General features: G+C 37.4%; 1 protein-coding gene and 1 long non-coding RNA gene across 8 annotated transcripts in view; one reads left to right on the plus strand and one right to left on the minus strand.

Annotated features, from left to right (window-relative positions):
- FGF10 (fibroblast growth factor 10) overlaps positions 1 to 24,987 on the plus strand; it is a 66,256-nt gene that overhangs the window by 36,582 nt on the left and 4,687 nt on the right. For all 7 annotated transcript variants that reach the window (XM_030005372.2, XM_030005375.2, XM_030005370.2 and 4 more), the window contains exon 4: positions 22,571 to 22,674. In XM_030005372.2, the coding sequence (XP_029861232.1) occupies positions 22,571 to 22,674 (104 nt within the window). The remainder of the gene's footprint in view (positions 1 to 22,570; positions 22,675 to 24,987) is intronic.
- Positions 15,409 to 24,987, minus strand: part of LOC115337247 — an 83,707-nt gene continuing 74,128 nt past the window's right edge. Inside the window, exons 2-3 of the long non-coding RNA XR_003922059.2 lie at positions 17,240 to 17,302; positions 15,409 to 15,549 (exon numbers count right to left, since the gene is read on the minus strand). This is a non-coding gene — a long non-coding RNA (uncharacterized LOC115337247). The remainder of the gene's footprint in view (positions 15,550 to 17,239; positions 17,303 to 24,987) is intronic.

The following is a 24,987-nucleotide window of genomic DNA, read 5'->3' on the forward strand; positions in this document are numbered from 1 at the left end:
CATGCCTCTGCTGAAATATATCAAATTTTAAGAGAAGCAAATTCACCCTGTGCCCTTGGATTACATAAAGTATTTACAAGATGTCACTATCATTTTGCCTGCATGTAGAATCCTGTAACTTTTCTACATAATTTTCTGTATCAGAAATATTCACTACTAGCCAATGCACTTTATACACGTTCAATATAATTTGAGAGTATGAACAATTTGATAGCTGTCCAGCTGTTTGGCTTCTGATGGGAAAGACACCGGGGATTTCACATCCAGTTAGATGTACTTCAGAGTTTAGGAGTACATTTCTAAGTTAGATGTGAAATGCTCGATATATATAAGAAGTTTTCATAAACAGTATTTCAGTAGCTAACGTTCATATGGTTGGATCTATATTTTTACATCAGAGACATAGTGAGGTACATATATACACAATGATATATATGTTTAGTACATATGCAAAAGTATATATGTGAAAAAAAGCTTTTCCTACATGCAGTTTAATGTTGTGAACAAGGTGATACTTGTAGGTGCACAAAGATATAACCTCTATCAGTTCAGTTTTGTTGCTGAACTTAAAAGTCATGTGTTTTTTAAGTAAAGGGACAGGTAAAACTGTTCACGGCAGCTTAGCCTTTACAACCAGATGCCAGTTTATAAATACTATCTGAAGACATGATATGATTGGAACAAAAGTGGAAACATCACTGGTCAACTGGACCAATGGCCCACAAAAGGATAGCATCTAGTGGAGGAGAATAGCTAAGCACCGAGAATCAGAATGAGTCAAACTGAAAGGGTGAGGTTTATTCTGGAGAAGAGATAAAAGTATTTCTTCACTATGGTGTTACAAAGCTGTTCAACCGGCTTTAAACTAGCTAGCCTGAGTATCAGCAGCAGTCAAGCCACTGGCTGAATCACTCTGCAGAGCTAACACACTGCATGCTGAGCACCTAGAAATGTGTGGTGCTAATCCAGTTATGCTAAACAGAGTACACATACAAAATAGGAGGCAGTTCCTCTGAAAAATGTGATGACATTAAACATATTATTTGCTTGGGTTTTATTTTTTATCAGATACAGTGTAATGCCTCTACAGGCATTACTTTAAAATCAAACAATTTAAATAAACCAGTGCAGGCTCCTAGCCCATGTGGGAGTTTGTCACACAGGCAGGGCTGCTCACTCAAATGGTGAGATGTCTTAAGAAGCAGACAAGTCAAGTTTTCTTTTAAAAATTCTCTGTACTGTATCAACTGTTGCAAAACCTCTGTAGTTTTGTTTTAATTGTTCTGGTAAGTGATGTTACCCAAGATTCTTTAGTCACAAACACTAATGAATTCCAAGGATTTCAGAAGAGCTGTTTTCAGTTTACACTGTCGTATTTTCATTTCTCTTTAGCAGTCAAACTCCTACCTCCAGCACCTACACATGCGATTACACATGTTGTTTCTGCACATCATACATATGCATTACTTAGAATTTTATTGTCACAGATGTTCAAAAATCAATGTTTGAAACCAATGCTTGTTTGATGGAAATTAATGCCAAAGTTACTTTAGTTTAAGTGAGTATTCATTATTTTAGCCTTGCATACCTAGAAGTAGTTGTAGATGTGCTGCTTTGTTTACCATACTGATTTATCCTGTGGTTTCAGGCAAAGCAACAGAGGGAGAATGGAGGACAATCTTAAGGAGTAAAGAATTAGGCACACTTTCTATTTATCTCAAAGGAGCAAACATGTTAAATTTTGATATTAAAATTAAACATATACTGACTAAATAAATCTAATAAATTACTGATTAACTTAGTTAACTTAAAAATATGGTTTTTAAGGGAAAGGAGACTGAAAATGCCTTGCCTCTTGGATTTTGCAAGTTATGTTTTCTCTATCTCCCCCCCCCTCCTTTTGTGGGGTGAAATTTTTGCATTTATTTCTACCTTTCGTAGAGTGTTACCTGCATTTAGTAGTTCCTTCATACATGAGCTATGTGTATCGCTTTTGTGAGAAGAAATGATACTCAAATCCAGTTATAGGTAAAATAGCTATTTTTATCTTGAACCAAATTTTTGCATGCTTAGAGTTTTCTGCTTTCTTCTGGCTAAACTTGTTTGTTGCATTTGATTTATAGAACTGAATTTTTCACAATAAATCCTATAGCCAGTGTACAGCATGTATACTCCTGCTGTCCCCAGGCATCTATAGTTTATTTCCACCATCCTCATTTATTTTTCCTGTGGTAGATAAATGGTCACCAACTAACAAAAAATGTTTAGTGATCTTAGCTCAGATATTATAGCATTTCTTATAAATGTTAAAACTCTATGTCGCAGTTCAAGGCTGTTAGGAAGCTTTTGTTACAATTCAGCTTTTTTATGGTATGTTTTCTTTGAATTGCACTGCAATGGGGAAGACGAGGAAAAGGCTCTACTGATACCTGAAACACATCAAAGGCTTCAGAAACTAAACATGCAAGACATGCTTTTGTTAACGTGTGCTGTATCACCATCTTTAGCAGCATATACAGCTTCATGATTTGACAGAATTACTATTTTGCTGCTTACTGATGTGAAAATTTGATACAGTAGGAAACAATTGTTTCTGGAGGGAAAACTCATTTTTTACAAAAATTCTAACCTAAAAATACAACTTTGAAGAAAAAGAAAAAAAATAGATAATAAATTGCTAATATACAGCAATTCTTAGAGTTCTTAATTGTATGGAAAGATAATAGCATCTAGTCTGACTGCTTGTATATCGCAGCCTATTGCATTTTCTACAGTTAACACTGCAAAGGGAATAGTAACTTCCACTTTGAGCATAACTAATATTTGGCTAATCATATATCCCAGACAGGCATTAGTCTTGGTTTAGACACATCAATATAGAGAGAATCTTCATTTTTTTCTTTGATAGCTAGTACCAAAGCCTGATCAAAATTTTTTATTAAAGTGCTTTCATTCTTAATGAATTTTCCTGGATTCAGCTTCTACAATTTGATCTCTGCTGAGTCTCTGAGTATTTTACATTAGGCAGTCATTAGGTTTGGGGTTTGTTGTTTTTTTTTTTTTTTTTTATAAAGAGCAGAAACCTCAACACAGAAATAATCCTAGAAGGGAGCAACGTTTGCCAGTATGGTTGTAACAGCAAACCCTTCCTAACATAGGCCCAGCTTTGGACTTGACTTCTGAAGTTTGAGTTGGAAACAGTAGGGGAAAGGGAGTGTGGATCTTCCCATTCCTGCGTGTGTATAGCCCCAGCTGCTCTTCCCCTCAAGCTCCTGTGTTACCAGATTCTGATTTCTGATATTTTTACTTGAAGTAAAACAGTAATGGTGGTGATGATAATCTAATAAATTGGCTAATGAATATGAAATAAATTGGCTAATGAATGCTGCCCTCTACTGCATCAACTCTAGGGTATGCATAGGTCTAGGCTGTTTACAATTAGACACAATTCTTCCTAAGTTCAAGTGGTAGAGAGGCCTGTTACTGGGTCCTATTCCCCACTTCTGCTTTGTAACCACAAATTTGTTACAGTATTTTATACATACTGCTTTCCATTTGTAGACCTCATTGAAAATACTCATCTCTAAATATTCCCAGCTTTTCCCCTCATTCAGAATATGATATACCACTGGGATTTCCTTATCTTGTTTAAACTGAAAATGGGCATGGACTAAGACTGTCAGTTTTGGTTCATTCCATTATAGTTAAAGTAGCAGCCTTTAATCATTACCAGCAATATTAGTGCCACAACAGTGTTTACATCTCAAATATGCTTCTAATTTTCCCAGTCAAAGGCAAATTGTTGGTGATATCTTATTGTTTTTTTAGGTAGCTAATGCCAAAATGCAAGGTTATGATCTTGATCTGAATATTTCCCAGATGTGTGGTAAGGTGAAAGGTGGAACAGCTAACAGAACTTGACTTCCTATCCATGTTAGTCTAACTTAAGTGAATTCTAAGTCAGGCATAATTAGAGAATGAGACCCCCAGAAGCCTTCACCTTCACAACTGTTTGAGATGAAAGCTTAGTGCTTGGGTGGATGTAACATAATCCACATGTTGGAAGAGAAATCAGAATCAGCTGTCACTGTCTCCTTGCATATGTTTTACAGTGCCCGTTAGCCACCACCTTGTCAAAAGCCAGTGATCTTCTCCAAGCTTAATGCTTCTAATTCATTTACAGTGGAATCAGGACCAGATTCTGAATCTGATGCCAGTTCTACCACAGTGACTTCCACTGAGGTTTCAGTTTGCATATGGCAGATCCAGTTTTGGACGAGGTCATTGATAGAGATGGATTCTAAGGATCCTTGATCATGGAAGTCACTTAACTCTTTTCCAGGACAGCCACGACAGCAATACCATAGATATCAAAAAGAAGAAATAGAACAACTTAACAAAACCTTGAATTTGGCCCATGGGGTTTGGACCAGATGACCTCCAAAGGCCTTTTCCAACTTAAATTATTTTCTGAATTGAAAAGGGATCTAGAAATCTTTTCTATGTCCCACAACACTGGAATTGTTAAGCTGGGAAACAGAGATTGATATTCAAATCATTTAAGATAATTAGGAAAGTTTGCTTTTATTAAATATTGTAGCCTCACTGGATAAAACACTGAAATAGAACTCAGATAACAGAGTCCTATTTCAAGCTTTGCTATTATTCTGCTAGGTCACGGCTGCAAAGCTATCAGTCTCTTGAATCAATGGTGTTTACTGGCTTCTCAAGCTGATCTTCCTGGCTCTGATACCTAATGATACTGGAATGAAGGTCACACTCTCTATGCTAGTATGTACATAAAGGAAAAATTACATCAGGGGCATGTCTGTTAAGAGTAAACAGGTAATAGCCTGTGTTTAATGTACATGATAAAAAATATTTTATGAGGGCAGAGGGGGAGGACATTAGAGTGGTCCTATAACAAATCCATCAGTGATTTGCTTTAGCCCACTTGTTACTAAGGTAAGCCAGGTTTCTTGAAGTAAGATTTAAGTATTCATGCTAGTTGTCTTCTCCTAATAGCTTTTGCATCTGCTGGAAATCTTCATTCAGGTTTGTTAATGAATAGCTCAGAGTTTTCATGTAAACAAAGATATAGCTCTTATGAGATAACAGGCAAGCAATCAAAGAAGTGACAAATCATTAGTTCTACACTAAGAAAAATGGTAGATTTAATCAACCACAGGCCATAGATCTGCAAGAACGTTTTTTGTTAGTTTTCAGAGCTATGTATATTTTGTCAGAAGCAGCACAGAAATAAGGAATTGCTGAAGTATCAGCTCATGATTACAGTATGTTTCAGGACAGTGCTGATCACTGGCTCTACATGTTATACATTAACTAAGTAGTGGATATAAGGCTTCATAAATTAGAGCATACTGCTCATTAAAATCCTTCTATTTCTGAGGCTGGACTTAAGATGGTTTTGAGCAAATAATGGTGAACCAGCTGAGAACTGTGCCAGTCTGGTCACTTATTGATTCATCTGACATCTCCTGTTGAAATGGGATTTAAGGAGGAAGGATGGATCTGGTATAACTTAGGTCAGCCTTTGGAAACTTTCAGTCTCCCTGACTGTGGGTAGTTTGCCTCAGTTTGGGAATGTGGCCACAGAGCTCCTTTTTATGTGCCCCACAGCACTGGTATTGTTACATTGGAAATCAGAGATTGATACTCAAAGAGTTAAGATCAATTAGAAAGGATTGCTGAGCTCAGTGGGCACTGGGTCTTGTCAGCTGACATTTGGAGCAGTGGCACAGACAGCTTTGAGATCCTTCAGGCAACATGCTAGAACTCCTTGCACCAGAACTCTTCCACTTCAATACTAGAGAACTGAGAAGGTTTTGCCAACTGGGATTTTGTCATCTCTGTCTTATTAAAGATTTTACAGAGCACTAGCTCTTGCTCACTCTGTACATGAAAAATGAGAGACATGGAAATTAAAAATCACCTGCAACTAGTGTCAGTAATATATTCATGTTACTCTATTGTCATAACAAAGGAAGTATTTGCAGTATTATTTCTATCCTGATACAAAAATTTCTTCCATCTTTCCTACCAGAGACTGGTTTATTATCTTTTGCTTTCCCTGAGGGCTTTTATTTTTTCATAGGCAGCTGACAGTGCAACTGGTGGGACTGAGTGGGGTCAGGCAGTCCAATTGCTTTGTAGTTGCATGGAAGTGAGTTATGATTGTGCAGATGCATGACAATAGATTTAGCAGTGTCTTATAACTGTTGATTATTCTGTTAGTTTATACACAGCAAGGAGCTCCCAGAGTGTGGTCTTGGCACACACAGATTTCAAAACAGCAAAATAAATAAAGTAAATAAATAGACTGACGGTTTAAAGGAAGCCACTGTGATGCTTAGTCGTATGTTTCAACTTACTCTTTTTCTATCAAGTTCTTTTGTTAGTGTCTACCACAAGGAGAGAGGAGGAGATTACAGTGTGGGCTTCAGCAGGAAAAGAGAGGCACTAGGAAAATCATGAATAGAAAGAAAATAATTCACTAGAGGTGGGCAGAGGACCATGGACCTTAAGAATCAAATTTTCAGAAGTGGTTCTGTTATCTTCATGCTTTGCTTTGTAGAATACTTGCTGTCTATGAGCCTGATTTGTGAAAAGAGTACCCACAAATTTGTAAGTCTTGTAGGAACTACAGTTGGCAGTCCAGCTTTCAGATACTGAATCCTAAGTTCTGTAGGATGCACCAGCATGCAAGCTAATTATTTATTTTTTGTAAGTAGAAGTCCCTTCAAATTTCAAACAGGTCTAGTACTGTTGTCATAATAATGCTTTTCATTACAGAAATAAATAGATGTCTCATTTCTAAACACCACTGACTACAGTGTTTGAATGGTTTCTAATAAAACAAAAAGGAATTATGGTCAGTGTTGCATTTGATCAGATATCAATTAGGATCAATAAGCACAAGCCTGCAAATGAAGAACATGAGGATGAGGGACATAAAGTTCACAATTTAGAGGCAAGATCTCCAAAGTTTATACATAATCTGTGAAGATGATGCACTGTGAAACAATTTATGGTCTTGAAGTTTTTGTGAGCAAAATGTAAATGATCACACTCCTACTGTTGCCTAGAGCTACCACATACCTGAACTGACCTCTCCTGCTGTCTAGGCCTTTTAATGATTCTTTGCATTTCTTCTAGAATTCCAATGCATTGACCAGAAATATCATACAGTAGTTATTATTGGTTTCTGTGTAACCAAAAATCCTGAACAATTCAGGACATCAGCTGCACACCATGCACGCTGTCAGTCCATACATTTCTGGAAGTGTTTGATTTCCTATGCAAAGACTGTACAGAATACTGCTTTGTTGCATAGCAAGTCCAACATTTTCAGAAACATTTGATTGACTTCTTGTGTGTGGTAACACAGCTCTATAGGCTTGGAAGAAATTTCAGGAGATCATGTGGTGCATCCCCTTGTCCCACAATGTACATATGGATGATACCTATCATCAACTCCGCTGGACACTTTTATCACCTCCTCTTAAAGACTGCACACACTCCAAAGCATCCTTAATGAATACAGAGAGTTTTTACCACCCTTATTAAAATCTTCTTATTCTTAATATTCTCTCTTATTCTTTTGTGCTGTTGAGCCCATTATTTCTCTTGCCACTTGCATGGAATATTCCCCTCCTCTTTCCAGATATTTTTTAAGTATGTGAAAGTTACTGATATGCCATCTCTTACCAAATCTCCTCTTCTTAAGATAAACAGGATGAATTTGTTTAATTTTCCATTGCAAATCAATTTTTCTAGACCTATGGCCATGCTGGTTGCCCTCCTTAGACATATCTTGAAAAGAGCATGGAGCCAAGATGAAGCCTTCCAAGTGCTGAATAATGTGGGGAGATTGTCTTTTGCATTTCACACACTATATTCATGTTTAGACATGTTAGGAACATGTTTGCTTTTGGTGTTGTTCACTCAAACCCTAACTGTGGACCACTAGCCACCCAGACACTTTTCTGCAAAATGGCTATCTCATTTTTCTTCATCCTGTATTTGCATTTCCTCAATATTTCATTCCATTTGGGCAGTGAATCATTGAGAATGATTCTCTAAATATGGTTTTCTATGTTTTTCATCCTACTTAAAATACAGTTTTATATGAAACTAGTGTATTTGTGATAATGTAATGTGATAGTGTCAAAAGCCTAACTACATAGCTTTTTTCATGATATGACCTGTTACGTTGTCATAAAATGAAATTAAACAGAATTTGCTCTTGACAAATCTTTGTTGGCTGTTTCTCTGCTTTCTTCCATTTCTCTATATGAGGGGATGTATATGTAAGAATTAAAGGGCAGCTCCACTGCTTCAGACTGAAGGTCAAGTCTGGTTTCCTGTCTCTGACAGTAGCAGTAGCAATAGCCTATTTACTTGTCCTAGGAACATGTTTTTGGAATTAATTGTTCTGATTGCTATTCAGTTCATGTAAACTGACATGCTACTAATGACTACTGTAATCTAACAAATGTGGAAAAATACCTTCTTTCATTTTAAGCATCTGGCCAATAATTTCATTTAAGATTCAGTGCATAGTTGCTCTTCGTTCACTTTCTCAATGTTGCCTACAATTTTGTAGATTCGTGGTCCTCAAGCCATTTCTGTTCCACCCTGTGAAGCCCTAGGTTTTATTGATTCCTCAAACAATAGTTAATCCTTATTTCTGACCATGCATGTTGCCCTTTCCTGTAGCTTTTCCAGTTCTGTTCCATCTTTTATGAGATGAGAGGCTAGGGTAGCGTGAGTGTTCAAAATGCAAGCACAGATGGATTTAAACTCTGCTGCTATATTTTCCATTTCCTAAACGTTCCCTACTCCTGTACTGTACATTCCTAATTTTTGTTTTGCTATCTATTATAATAGTAAGAAGTGATAGCTGGGCCATAAGCCATTCTGTAACACATTCCGTGTTTATAAACCTAATGTTACTTTCCCTGTGTGTACCAGTTTTTACAATATTCACGTACATTGAGTTTTATCTAGTATTTTATTGCTTCGTCAGCTTGGATCCTGAGATTCTTCTGCAGTTACTCCCAGTTCCTTCAGATTTACTACCCTGAATAGTTTAGTATAATCAGCAGGGTTTGTCATGGCATTACTGTGGATCATTAATGAAAATGTTGAACACAGACAACGCCAGGACTTTGCCGATTACTTTCCTGAGAAAACTGGTTACTTTTTTTCCCTTATTTTAACACTTTACTATTTATTTATTGTTATCTATACATCAGCTACACAACGTGAGTATAGAAATGCTGATGCTTCTTGAAATATAGGTGTGCAGTTTGTTCACACACAAGCAGTAAGACATTGTACGTAGTTTTATATTTACTGTCTGTGCCCAGGCTGTACAAGCAGCACATGCACCATTGCTCTGACATTGCTCAGAAGTGTCTGTCTCCAAATGCAAAATCCCACACAAAATACGGCAGCTCTGTTCTTCAGCTGCTCATCTCAATAGTTGTCTAAGACTTTGTCTACAATGTCGGATAACTTAGCCCCCCAGGTGGCTTTTGGATGCAGCACTCCTGACCTTTCACATTGCACATGTTAGTTCACGCGTAGCTGGTTTTGGCATGAACGATTTCCTCCTGGGATGAACCTCCACAAAATTCTCGGGATAGTTCACTGCAGGAAGCACTCCTACGAGGGAATATGGACAAGACCAAGCCAGGCTTGGTTCCTTTGGTTTTATTCACTTTCATGCCAGGCCCTGCAAGAGGATCTCTACATGACCTTGGCATCAGACTATACAAACAGTGAACTGGTGGGTTGCCACACAGTCTTCACAATATGTCAGTCACCCAGAACAGAAAAACCACAGACGTGTCTGAGGGCTATGGGTAAAGTCTCTAGAGGTAATAGTCTGAGGAAGATTGAACCAAGCACTCTCAGGGATGCACGAGACCACCCTAGAAGGTGCGAATACGGTTGTCAACCAGTTTTCACCAAATGGCCTAGGGGCCAGGTGCTCTTTGCAAGGTTAGACAGTAGTGTAAGGAAAGGTATCTCTGAGCCTGAAATAAAAGTACAGGAGGTTCTTTGCCCTCTACACATCCCCTGATAAGGATACTGCTGGGATCACAGCAGAAACTGCACTCACTGCCAGCTAAGTAGTTGATTGGGCGTGGTTGGCTGAGTGGGATTTTGTGCTGTTAGACTCCAGTGAGCAGAAACCCCAATTTAAATGCAGAAGGTTGAGTAGAAAAGCTGGAAAGAATGTATCAAACCTTCTGAATTGTATTGTCTGTTAACTGTCCCAAGCATAGTTTTGTGAGTATTTGTGCAAGAGACTTACATAGTTCAAGGAAAGAGAATACCAAAAAGATTTCAGTAACCCAGGCTAGGGAATCAGAGTTTGTATAAAAGGACAAGACATGAGGCGCAAGCATGTGCAATTAGATCACATAATCCTGTGTGCAAAACATGCTTGTTAGCTGCTATCTGAAGATGTCAGCAGAGGAGATGGGAAACAATATAGAAGGAGACTTGAAGATAATGAAAGCAGAAGGGTGTGAAGTGATTGTGCTCTGCAGATCAGCCTTTTAAGTTTCTGTGCAAGACTGACGATTTTGTCATGCTGCTTTTTGATGAGGTGTTGAATGAACGTTTAAGATGACAGCACTTATCACTGCTCATCAAAGTTTAAAAAAAACTGTTTGTACTAGAAGACTGAAGATACTAGGTCCAGCCAGGTTAGGAGACAGTCAAGTATTAAAGACGAAAACACTGTGAAAGACATATATCAGGTGCTTGCACTATAGCGGGCAATAGTTTACATCTGTGTGCAAGAGTACAGACCTTGTTACTTGCTTTAGTGTTTCAGCATACCTTTGATGATGAAAGAAGCATACAAAATACGTAAGTCAAAGTACAAATCTAGCATTAAAAATGAGAAGCTGATCTCATAGCATTATAACAAGAATAATACAGTTATTGAATGGTGTCTTTTTGATTGGTTGTAATTTAAGATGAATTAAGTACACAGAATTATTTATGTCAGAAAAAAAACAAAAAATGGACAAATCAATGAACTAGTGATCAGAGGTCATTGAGTTCTTTTCAGCTGCTAAACTGTTAGCCTTAACATCTCATATAGTAACAACTTGCAATCAATTTATCTTTATTTACTTAAAGACTGTGCAATAACAATTCTCATAATAATTGTGTCTTTCAATAAATATTTTGTCTGAAAAAGGTTAGACAGTAGTTTGTTTGCAAAGTACCCAAGGGGTTATGAGTTACTCACAACCTATGACTGGTCATCTTAAATCATATACAACATTGACCCAAACTATGCAAATAGGAGTATTAGGGTCAGAGACCTGCCTTTCATTTGATCACATCCAGGTCAGTTAAGAAAAGAATTTGTGGAGAAAAAAAAAGCTACAAGGGACAAACAACAGTTAGGAGTTTTAAGATAGACCGAAATACTGTTTGCAGTCATTTACTTAATACTGATCAACCATACCATACAGCTGCCCTAATCTACACTTCTCAGATGTTCATTCTGTTCCCACAGTCATTATAAAGTTTCCTTTAAAAAGTGATTATTCTGACCAAGCAATACTAGGAATACTTGTGGCATTGTAGAAGAAAGCTGCTGAAAGTGTTGATAAGTAACTGCCACCAAAGATAATTATGTGAAAAAGAATGATCATTATAGCTGTCCAGGGGTAGTCTTGCATTATAAACATGTGGATCCCATATTTTAAAATACCATGGATTCCCTTTTCCTGTGTGAGGCGAAGACAGACATAAACCATTAGAACCAACAACTAATTGATGTGGTGGATTAGTGTGTTTGGCAACTTTCTGATTTGCAAGGAAGACACTAAAACATCCTTTTTTTCCAAAGAAACATAGCAGTAGCAGGATACTGCTAGGAACTGTACCTAGTCATGGTCTCTTAAAGAGGATCCTGTAGAACTTTGTGATTTTTCTATTTTACCACGTTACTAGGTCATTATGCCCATACAGATTTGGAAGAGGATCCTACCTCCTACAGGCAGTGCAATGCACATTGCCAAGCTTTGTGGTACAGTTATGCAGTGAATTTCTTTCTGTCTCCTACCTTCACAAGAAGATAAGTATTTGAGACTAGCAAATGAGAAACCATATTTTTCCAGTCCTGTTGTCTTGCACAATGGGGAGTCAAGTTGAGATCCATCGTAAGAACAAATGAGGCCCAAAATTAAACATAACTGTTGAAAGAAACTGTTGTCTCATTTTGATGTGCAGCTGAGCAGCCTTAGCTAGAGCAACAGCCACAGTATGTGTCAGACAGTCCCAGTAGGAGGCAAAAAACCTGTCATTTGGATAAAGATTGTTGACAGACAAGCAGCAGAGGCCATCTGCAGCACACGGACTTTCATAAGTCTCACAACTTCCATACAATGTCTCATAGGGATGCCTTTTTTTGTCTGTTTGTACATACTCTGACCACTTTAGCACCCAGGCTTACTTCCATCTGCTCATATGTGGCAGTGCCCAAGTAGCGATTGGCTCCATTTAATTATAATTTGTGCCCCACTTGCGAATGTCTGTCCTGTATCTGCTAGAAGCTCCTGACTGAGCAGCAGCTGACTGCCTGAGCAGTGGAAGTCCTGCCTTTCCTGAGATTGCAGGTGATGGACAGCTACTCCTCCTAGCAGTCACCATGCATTTTGACTGTTTCTTCTGCAGTGCCACTGCCTATGCATTTTCCCTTCCTTGTGTGTTGGGATGGGCAATAAATGGAACAGCCTTAACTCCATCCGGTTTCTTCCAATTTGCAATTATTCACATTGAAACTTATAGAAATGGTAAAATGCAGGAGGTGAATGTAATGACCATGCATGTGAAAGATAACTCATGATTCCACCTAGGTTGAAGTAGGCAGTTCCGCACACCCCTGAGAAAATTTACTGAGCTGTACTAGTCTCTTATAAGCTTTCCATTCTCCTGTGTATTTCTGTGGAGACCTAGAAATTTAAGATTTGGCAGAAATCCTGAGTGCCTGGTCCTGTCTACTAAATGGAAACATATAAGGACTGCCAAGTTTCGATTAGGATTTGGATTGGGATCCAAGTTTCCTTATAAACACATGAAGTAATCTTTCTGCTCAATTCAGTACCCATTACGCCTTAGTTAGAACATTGGTCCAGTCTTGGGCACCTCACTTCAAAAAAATTAGCCAATTGGAAAGAGACCAGAAAGAGAGCAATAGGAGGTCTAGAAAACATATACTACTAGGAATGACTGCAAAGACTTGGATTGTTTAGTCCTTAGGGGTTTAGGTTGATTTGTTTTCTATTCAGAGTTATTTCCAAGCCAAATCATTCCAATGATTTTGTTTATAGTGCTGCTCCACAAACAGTTATATTTGAAGGGTTGGTGAACTTCAGCACAGAGGCAGGAAAAAGTATCTGGGGGAAGGGAGGGCTGAAACTGTTTAAGCCATCTTTGTCAAGAGATCTAACAAATCGGATAACTACAACCCCGCATCTAACCATATATACTAGGTGGGGGTAGGGTCGCGGGTGTTTTGTTTTCCTTTTTTTCTGTTGGCATATGAATTGCTACCATTTCTTGATCAGTATGAGTCATCAGTTATAACTCCTCCATCCCAGAAACAGATCAGATAATGGATTCTGACACTGTCTGTGTCTAACCTACAAGTTATCAATCAATTCTTGCAATGTTGGTGTCAAGCATGCTGAAATGTACAGACCTTTATGTTTTCCATCAATGTTCAGGTAGCTGGCTGTATGTCTTCCCATCTTGGCTTAAAGCATGGAGCTCAAGAAATCTGAGCTCTGATTAACAGAGCTAGGTACAGTTGGCCCTACCTGTAGCCACCCCTTGTCCACAGCATGAATTAAATCCATGTGAAGGAAGCAAACATGTTTATCTTCCCTCCTGCAAGACAGTTCTAGCACTTTGGCTAAATCTGATTACATGCTTGCATGTTAGTGATGAAAGTGATGAACAAGGTGTCCTTGAGGGCAGAGCTGAACTCATCTCAACTGACAGCATAGATGTGTCCTCAAAGTCACTTCTGCATTTTCTTTGCTTAAGTTTAACCCATCTAACTTTGGACATTTAGGCTAACTGTATTCCTGAATTAATTGTTTCTGTTACATGTCAGGATGTACACTAGCTAAATTGATTCCTGCCATTCTTGTAGCTAAACTTAAACTCCTCCTTTACTAACCAACAGCTCTCACTACTGCATTACTAATGAGGTTCTCTCTTCCCATGTACCCTACTTCTGCCACCTTTCCATTTACTTCCTCTACAGAGGAGCATTGGCTGAGTGGTCCTTGCTCTGCTCTGAAATTAAAGCCATAAAAGCAGCAGATAAGGAAAGGAAAAGCAGTTTAGTTTCCTTTAATCCCCTTGTGGGTCTGAGAGAGGGCTCTAATAATTAGTCTTTTACGTGGTCTTTATGCACCAAGGAGATTTCACGTCTTATGCTGATATTGTGCTAATGCAGGAAGGCTCAGAGGTCCTGTTCCCACAGCCTTCCAGAAGTTTGGATACATATCTCAGGCTTATCCAAATGCATCAGATGTGGGAATTGGACTGGAAAGCTCATGGGACTTTCACATTTTGGCTATAGTTGATCTAAATATGACACATTAGCAGCTTGCTTTGTGGTCTTTCAGTACTTTCACTTCTGATTTAGAGCAGGAAGGGTGGAGGTCTCAGAAAATATTAAATAATAATAAAAAGCACCAAACTGATTTTAACTTCAAGTGAAGTTTTAGTTTTGAGTCAAAGCTCAGGTTATGGATCAGGTTGGTTATTATTTGAGATTTCTGCCTATAACTGTGGCATCGTGGGTTGTGAGATTTGTATCTTAAGCTGCCTTCCAAAGACAACCACAAAGTCTGTAAGAGATTACATTTTAGTGGAACTACTTTGCTTCATTGAAAAAGCTTCCAAAAGCAAGTCTTGCTTAGCCCATCTTCAGTTTTCTAGGTTTGTTTTATCTTCTACTTCCACCATCTTCCTCCTTCTGTTGTCAATAATTCTTATGAAAAACAAATAAAAGATGGAGATAACTATAACTTCTCATTTGGGGGATGTTTTCAACTTGCTTTGCACAAGTGTAACTGGTGAAACAGAGTAGAAAGAGAGTTAGTGGGCTCATAATCCTTAGCACTTCAGTCTTTCATGACCACATCCAACCAGTCTCATTTCTTCTAACCAGCTACTAAGAGCAGCTTTTTGAAATATCAAATCTTTAACATTATGCCTTATCACAAACTTTGTTTGACCCAAGCCAATGCCAGTCAAAGGTACCCCTTCAGAGAAGCTCCCTGGAGGATGCACACAAAGTTCTAAAAAGTCAGTTTAGAGGAATGTTACCAATTTCCATCCTCTCCACCAAGAGCAACAGCTGTCTTCACAGGCCCAGCAGGTTCTTGTCACCATTTGGGAAACTGGAAAGTTTTGGAAGTTCTCAGTCATCATCACATTCCATCCAGCTGAACTCACTCTTCATCTGTGGTATTTCTGCAGACAGAAGAAAAGGCAAGGGAGGGAGGGGCTGCCTGTGGGTTGCCATGTATATGGGATAATCTCTGAAAGGGGGAGGAAGGTGCAAGGTGGTCCTGTTCCTTTATATTAAGAGGACTGCAGCTAGAGTTGCAGACATTTAAAGTGCATTTTAAGAACTTATTACACAAATGACACAGCTACAGAAAAATGGTCACTGCCTCACACTGCAAAGAAGTTGAATTTGGTCCCAGAATCAAGTGGTTCTCTTTGCAGGGTATGCTTGAATCCCTTGCAGTACTGCCTCGATAATACATCTGGTACTCTGTCAAGTTGTCTTTCCTAACAAATTGCTTGACATAATTTCACTCAAGTTCTAGGATATTTTGTAATTTTTTTGCTTCGTATTACCAGCATTTTTATAAAAACATCAGACATTTGGAATTAGCGTACAGAATTACGTAAGTGAAATTTTTCACTTGTATTTTTTACAGTCCCTCTGTGCAGAGCAAGACAGCCAGTCAGCTTTCTGTTGCCTTGTCATTTATATAATGATCACTTTTACAAACTATAAAAACACAGTTTATTTAAGTTAAATATATTTGGTTTCTATGGGGAGTATGTTTCTAGCCTTTGAGACCTGTAAAGAGAGCACATGCATAGCTACAGGGCACATCTCAAGTTGATATTTGAAATGTTTCTAATTATAATGACTTGGAAATGGTTTGGGTATTGAAAGCTATGCTTTTACAGTGGATGTGGTCAAAGCGGATTAGTTGTAATTGTTCAAGTTTACAGAGTTATGGCTGTAAAATAATAGTGTGCTATCTGTTTTAAAACCGTAATGGAGGCCACAGAATAATTTTTTTTTTAATTATTTTATTTTCCTTTCCAAGTTCCTAAAAAGCATGGAACCGGAAATGAGTAACTACTAACGAGAATTTTCCCCCTAAGAATATTAATTTTTTGTAGTGCTTATTATCAAGCCTAATTGCAAGTCACATTATATCATGGAAATTACTTTACACATTCTCTTGGAATGAAAAGTTTTAAGGCATGGAAATGCCTGAGCCCAAGCAATGTTATAAAATCAGATACAAGAAACGTACAAGGAAGTATGCTGAAATGCCTTTTTTGTTTCAGTCTTCACAGAAAAGAAACAGGAGCTCCAAAGAGAAGCTAACATTGGTTGGAATAGAAAGAGAACAAAATGAAAATGAGTCGGAAGTTATCTGTTTTTTACTTGATAAAATTTACTTGCTCTACTGAGTAGGCTGGCAAGCCTTTAGAGATAATTCTGAAAACTTGAGGAGAAAAATGACTCCCCACATAACTGAGGAAGTAGTAAATATAATACTGTCTTTTAAAAGGGAAAAAACCAAAGACCTAGAGACAAATCATCATATCCTGAGAAAAAAAATGGGAAAACCAATTTTTAAATATATGTTTATAAGCACCTGAGAAATTATCAACCAAAAATAATTAATCAAAGAATTAATCAAAGAGAAGTAATACCAAACGAACCTAATTTTCAACTGTAATGAGATAAAAATCTTCATGTGTAGCAGAGAAGCAGTAAATACCATCAATTTGGGAAAGATTTTTGAAACTAATGTCTCTAATGATATTCTCTTAACCAAGATCAGCAAGCAAAATATAAGTGGAATTCTTACGGTATGGAAAGCCATACTCAGGACTCAGGACTCACCAGTTTTTCACTGCCAATCTGAACAGAGGCATCAAGTTCCGCAAAGTCTCTTCAAGGTATCTCCTAATCAAAAATTCATTAATAATTTGAATGAAGGAATTGAAAATATGGTTATAAAAGTTGCAGGCAATATGAAACTTGGAATAGTTGCAAGTACTTTGGAGGACTAATAAGAACTCAAAACAACATTGACAAATAGAGAAATTATAAAATAAACAAGAGGCCACTTAACTGGGGCATGTGCAAAGTACGACATTTAATTAGGAGTAATCAAATTCACAACTACAGAATGAGGAATGATTGCTTACATTTATTCCATGTATGCAAGGGTGATGGATCACAAATCAAACATGAATCAGTATTATCACATTACTCTAAAAAAAAAAGGAAGTATGCATAAATGTATGAGTATGCATATGTCCTTTGCAGGAAATGTGAAATATTCCTTCATGTATTAACACTGGTAAGATTTCAGCAAGAGTACTATGGCTGTATTGTGAACAAAAGCAACAGGAGTGTTCAAAGGTCTAGAAAACCTGAAAGCTTTAAAGAAAGCATTGAAAAACTGGGGTTGTTCAGAGAGCAGAAGTTGGTAGGTAGATAGGTAGGTGTGATAATAATTCCTGAATATGTAAAAAGTTTCTGCAAAGAAAAAAAAATAATCTCTTTTTTTATGTTAGTTTACAGTTTAAACAGGAATTAATGGGCTCGAATTACAACAAGGCCCTTTAAATTGGATACTAAAAAATTTTCTAATGTAGATAGTGGAATAAGTTACATGGTAGGTCATAGAAGCTCATTTTTTGGAGGTGTCTGAGACCAATCATCTGTCAAGAATAGCTTTCCTAACTAAGGCCACTGGAGTACCCCCAGTGGTCTGGTATCCTTTCATCCATATTGTCTAATAGGCTCTTACGTCCAAGCCTGGAGCACTTGAAGAATATGAAATTTTATAGAGTTATTCTTGAGAGCCCATGGAAAATATATTTTTTTATTGCAGTAATATAGAAGTCCAATCACAGCCCGAGACTCTGCTACATAAACCTTGAAGAAAATACAAAATTATTTGTGCCCTCAAAGAAGTCGCTTCCATTAGATGGTGAAAACACTACAGTTTTAAGCTTCATACTGTATGTCTCGATTTCTTTTTTTTATACATTCCTGCTGAATTTAATAATGACTCAAGAATAATCAAATATATATTTTCACCCTTACATCAAAGGCATTTGATTTAAATGCAGTCTTTTCAAAGTTTTGAAAAGTCCTTATGACTTCTGCTCGTAGATCCATGTCAGATGAATTGGTGCTCTCATGCTGACCTTTGAAATTTGTGTCTACGTCACTGACACCTATGAAAAGATTCTTATTGCCTTCAGTAGATTTCTGTCAAACTCATGAGGGAATCTCCTGAGAAAATCTGTAAATAATACTGAATAATTTGCAATCTACACAAAAGCTAGTTCTGTGCTTGTAACTAGTATGTAACTCCAGTGAAGTCTCCAGGGTGTACAGAGAGTAGTAGAGTAGATAAGTACCAAATTATGTCCCTGTTACCCAAGGGGTATTAGATTCAAGACTGCTAGATTCATTTGAAGTAAAAACAGCCATTAAAATTTCCCCTTCTCCCCCCCAAAGTACTGCAGAGGTTAGAATATGCAAAATTGTCACTGAAAATTACACATTTTTCAACTTCCAAATATACAAAATACACTCAGTGAGAATAAATCCCAGATCATTGGTGATGAGATCAAACTAATAATAGTTCTGAAGAATTCAGCTACATTTGGCTCCAGTTAAATAGTGTAACTAGGCATAATCAGGCTAGTTACTGTAGATGTAATGTAAATGTACTAACATTTGTCCTTATGATCTACTTTCAGCTGCCCCACTGTGGATATAATGGAGTTTGAGATTGCAAACAAACTTGACCAGAAAAAATTACTATATTTTCATGAATTATATGAATACTTCTGTTGCTTTAACTTAGGTATTGTACTGAAGAGCAGCATAGCTCCATCATTCAAGTGCAAGAGACTTAAAACAGGTTAATTCAGTGCAAGTTTCTTATTTAAGCACTGTTCTCCTTCAGCTGCAAGTGTAATAGTCAGTTGAAATGAACTAATATGGTGTCATTGTTACAAGGATAATATGACAAAATATAACTCCGTTTAATCCATTTCAACATAAAAATTAATAATGGCATATGTTATGCCAGTTTGTTCTTTTTTTTTTTTTTCTTACTGCTGTTAGAAATGGACCTAGCCTAGTGGATCCACAGTGCCACAGTTCAGGTTACAGCAATTAATTTCTGTAGAAAGAATTAACTAAATTCTTCTCATCACTTTTTGGCATGGAAAATACAAAACCCGATGTCACTCATAGAAAGAAGTGGGCATTGTAGCACTGCTCGCACCGCATTCTTACCCTCTAATAGCTTCTCATCCACTTAAGGCACTCAACTGATTTTGAGTACAAATAGTTCAGGAGATGTCCCGCAGGAGAGAAATATTAAAGACCACTGCTCTGTAGTAATGCTTTCACAGAAAATCAAGAAAGCAACTTTGGCTTTTCTTTACTGTGAAAATGAGCAACATTCTAAGAGTAATACAAGCATAATAGGTCTTGGCTGATATGGACTCACTGATCTGCTTGTATCAACGGCATGACACTGGTATATATGAGCTGATTATCAATGACTCACAACTTTTCTTGAGATTAGAGAGTATAATTCTCTTCATATTACATATGGAAAATGATATATGGCTGCTTTGCAACAGTAGACAAGTTAGCCTTAAAAGTAGGTCAAGGGTCTTAACTGACTCTTCCCTCACATTTTCTGTGTCGTCCTAGAGTACAGTTCCCCTAAATTATAGCTCCTCTTATTTCCACCTAAGCACCTTGTGCTAATTCTCAAGCTAACATTACATATAAGTAACTAATGAAGTTGTGTTTAGAGTTTTCATTTAAATAACTGGCCATATCTTTTCTGCTTGGCAGTAGTTAGGCAGCTCCAGATATCAGAGGGGCCTTTTCAGAGGGGCCTTTGCTGCTACTGAGTTGGACACCACTGATGATGGAGTGAGCTGATTTTGGAAACTGTTGTTTTTAACCCCCTCACAGGTAGCATACTTGCAGTGCCATATGTAACTGCATTCACTCTGTTTGTTCAAGTCTGGGTTTCAAGCCCAAGAGGTGATTGGTACAGAATTATTCTCACATGGCTCAGTGGATATTCAGATCTTTCACTGCATAGATGAAGTTTTCCTAGTTTATATGTCCATCCTTAGCACTGCTGATTTTTCATGCTGCAATTAAGAATGTTACCATAAAAATCTTACAGCAGAAGGCTTTATCAGGTTTGTTGGGTTTTTTAATAATACATGATCATTTGTGTCTATCAACATTTATATTTGCATTTTGATACCAACATTTAAACAAAATAATCCTCCACTTTCACGTCTTCATAGGTTTGGACAAGAAAGTTTGGTTTTTTTAATAGTATTTCTGGTTTAATATGGTCCTTTTTCTGAAGGGCTTTACTAGATCCTAGACCTGCTGGTTTTTATCTTACAGTTCTCACTGAAGTCTTTCTCATGTGCCGGGACTATAGACCTTGTAGCTGTGGCCAACCTAATGCTTCTTGCTAAGTAAACACAAAGTGTCTGGTAATTGCACTGGAATTTATATATCTTCATATCAAAATTTGTGCAGTTTATATAAGTATAGAATTTTATATATATTTAAAAATGCATCTAGGATTGGTTTTTTGACAATAAAAGGAGGTCTTTCCTGTTAAATTGCCTAGTTTGATATTCTCTCTCTTCTTCACATGCATAAACTATGTCATCAGTTTACTTCCCAATAAAAATCAGCTATTACTTTTTCATGCTTAATTCACAGACACTGCCCAGATAACATCAAAGTCTGCTTCTAGTCACAGAACAAGTTACACCCTCACTCCTGAGTTGCATAGACCAGTTCAATAGCCATACAAAATGGCTTTTGCATCGTTATAAAGCATCCATTTTCAAAAAACTTTACAGTGAAAGAACTTCTCCTCACCTCTGCTGCACACTGAAGTCCACGTGGTTCCAAAGTCTGAACAGACAGCATTCAGTTTTCAGGGACAGAAAATCAGCATTTCCAGGAAAAGCACTGAATACCAAGTTACACTGTTGGCTTCAGTTGATGTGTGGTTACCGTAAGGAATTTTTAAGTAAATGAAAAAACATATGGATTTTCCAGTACTACCCTACTCAGACAAAAAGCATAGAACATATTTTGGAGGAAATTACTGCAGGTCTGGGGGTTTTTTTATGCAGGTAGCAACTCATCAGTGTTTTTCCAGCTCATCTATTTGTCACATTATTTGTTGGCTTGGTCTAGGATGTTCTTTACAATTTCTCAGCACTTTTGGCCCTCCTTTAATTTCCCCACTGGTAGACCCTTAGACACCACTGAGTTAGATTGGCTATTGTTCTGACTGCTACTACTTTAATATCAGGAGAAATGTTGGAGCCAAGCATACTACCTGAATAAACCATTTAGAAGTTATTTGGTTGGAGCCATTTTTATCCTGTATTAAGACTCAATCCTGAAACAACATAGCCATCCAGTTACTCTAGTAATAGCTGAAAAGGGATCTCTGAAGTCATAATGTAAGTTGTAGTAACTTCTACTGCTCCCAAATCAGTATGCTGTAGGGCAGAAAACATAGAGATGAAAATCTCTGTCTCCCATTACTGGCCCCTTGAGCCATCCAGAATCCCAGAGTTTGTTTTAAAGAAAAAAAATTAATCATATCTATTACAAACAGAGCGAAATGTTTCTGATATGTGAAAGACAAAGATAATGTGGCCATTAGGGTTAGTCTTACTATATCCCAAAATGTCAACATACTTGCTAAAAGTGAATTTATCAGGTCAGTGCAGCCAAGAGATTTAGTTTATCTGAATGTCCTACAAGGAATAAATAGTTTACCACTGGTTTTGAAGATTGGGGCAAATCTAACATTCTATTGACATATGCTATAGATTTAATTTAATGCTTTGGTTCAGATGTCTCTTCTGATAAATTTCAGTAAACTCTGCTACGAAGAATGGAGCTGTTTCAGTATTTATGGCATTTAAAATGCAGGGTTAGCAAAGGAAACGTTAATTGAAACAATGTTTATGTATATTCTTGCAATGGTTTAGAGAAGAATTTAGCTAAAGTTTGCTGGTCAGTTGGTTCTGAATATTAGAAGTTTAGTATTTTTCAGGTTTCTTACCTTTTCTGTAGTGAGAAAATCCTCTACTGAAGTGTTAAAATAGCTCAATTTTTATTTTTTAGGCATATTGGAGATAACATCTGTAGAAATCGGAGTTGTGGCAGTTAAGTCCATTAAGAGCAACTATTATTTAGCCATGAACAAGAAAGGAAAAGTCTACGGCTCTGTAAGTATTTTTTTACCTTCCAAACAGATTGCAGTAGTTGGCATAGTTCCCTCTCTTACCTACTGAAAACCCTGCTTGCCTGTGTATTACTACTAATTAGAGCTGAAATGAGCTGTTCATCAAAATTTCATCCTCTGGTAAAACAGCTGCCCCACTCTCCACAAGCTCCCTGTTGTTTATTAAGCTCATATCATACCAAAGCAGCTGCCAGGATTTATCATGCTTAACTGATTCAGTCAGTTTTCTAATTAAGTAGTGGCCAATGGAGAGGGTCCTACAAAATGTAATTTTTAAGGCTATTTTTCCATGTTTTTCTGCACTACAGTCACATTTAGCAGTAATTTGGGGAGATGGAAGTGGATAAAGCGTACCTGAAAACTTGGAAACTTCAGGTGATGGAGCAGACACACCAAATTATCAAACTACAACTTCGAAGATTTGTAGAGTAGCCAGCTTTAAATTGACTGTATTAATACTCAAGATTATGGGCAGTACAGAGAGACATAGACTTGCATATCAGCAGATAGATAAGCTTTGGGCAGAATTTGGGTATCATTCAAAAATTGTCCATATATACTCTATTTGAATTTGTGTAAGTTTGAGGTTACTGATACTTTCAGGGGGAAAAAACCCAAAAAAACTGAAACAAACAAAAAAATAAAACCCAACCCAGCAAAACCCAGTAACTGTCAAATTTTTTTTAATAGGAAGCAACATGATCTATAAATCTGACTACTTAGCTCAAGTGTACCCTCACTCATCCACATGATTACACAAACACCAGATTGTTCTGGTATTACATCTGGTTTGGTTTGTAATTTTGCCATTTTTTGCCAGTTCCAGTGAGTTTGAGCCCACATAAATGTAAACTTATTCAAGTCATCTGCAAAGGTTATGAGCCAATCTTCAAATTGTCCGATATTCAGAACACCCATAGGCTTTAAAAAGAGCGCATGACAGATAGGTGCTGAGGGTGGGTTTATCCTCAGGCGATGTAGCTAAGCCTCCTACGTCTGCTGAAAATAATGCAATAATGCCAGTCTCAACTGAGACTCAAGGGGCTTGAAGTCATTTGGCCCTCTTTTTTAAGGAAGCATTTCTACAGGATGGGTTTAGTTCATACAAACTATATAAAGTGTCCTCCCTCATCTGCACTGTGGCTAGTCACTCCTGGTTCAAATGGTTACTTCTGACTTTCTAAACTCCTGGACAGTGTCGAAGAATCACATTAAGAAAAGACCAGAACACAGAAATGTTTCTTAAGCTCCTGTAAATGTGGATTTTAATTTCTAGATTTACACTGGTCAGAAATACAGGATGATCTGTGCTCAGTTCTGCATCATTGAGAGGTATAAGGGTGTACTGAGTTGCTGACAAGGTTACCATTTGTCAGTTAAGCTACACTCATTGATCATAGGTATACTTCTGTACATATGTGAAGGTGTTAGCATAAATCACCATCTTCAGTTCACACATCTCAGTTTACAGTGTTTAATTTAGTCATTTGTGATGGTCTGTCCCAAAGCCTGAGATAAGTTTTCCTATCCAAGTTGCTAGCCGCGTGTGCTGTGGTAAAGTCCGTCCCAACCCTATATACACACAAAAGAAGTCAAAGTAGCTTTCATGTACCATAGGTGGAAACTGCTGCCATAAGATCTAGTAATTCATAGTGTATTAGAAATAGTGTTGACAGGAGGATACGAATGTGGAGAGCCTTTTTTTTAATTCCAGCTGAGATAATTTTTCAATATTCACATCATAAAATCACAGCACAATGACTTATCGAAACCTATTCCATAATACTTCAGAGATTTCAAGAATGCTTCTGTTATTATTTTTCCCATCCTCCCAGGACTTGCAGTTAGACTCATATTACTACAATGTGGCAGCTTGCAGATGGATATGAAGAACAGAACCAATAAAAATTTTAAAAACACTCTTAAACATGTGCACAATAGACATTGGTGCAGGGTTATGCTGAAATTTGTTTGAAATGAGCAAAGCAATCCTGGGCTAACACTCAGACCCCTGCCAATAAGACTTCTTAACCACATCACAACATCATCTGTTCTCTCTTTATTATCTAAGAATAGAGATAAAAGTTTGGATTTGAGTACAATTCTGCATCTGGGAAAACAAGTTAAATAAGACTGTTTCTATGTTTATCAAATACTTTTCCATTTGACTGACTTTGGTTAGAATAAGGGAGCAAAAGAATACTCACTATTTTGTTTTTTTAACAAAACAAGCTGCTGGCAGATAGGAGAAGGTACTGTGGTTTAGAACTGTGATTGATGGCCACCTGCCTTCTTA

The sequence above is a fragment of the Aquila chrysaetos genome, chromosome Z, assembly GCF_900496995.4.
Source record: "Aquila chrysaetos chrysaetos chromosome Z, bAquChr1.4, whole genome shotgun sequence".
Lineage (NCBI taxonomy): Eukaryota > Metazoa > Chordata > Aves > Accipitriformes > Accipitridae > Aquila > Aquila chrysaetos.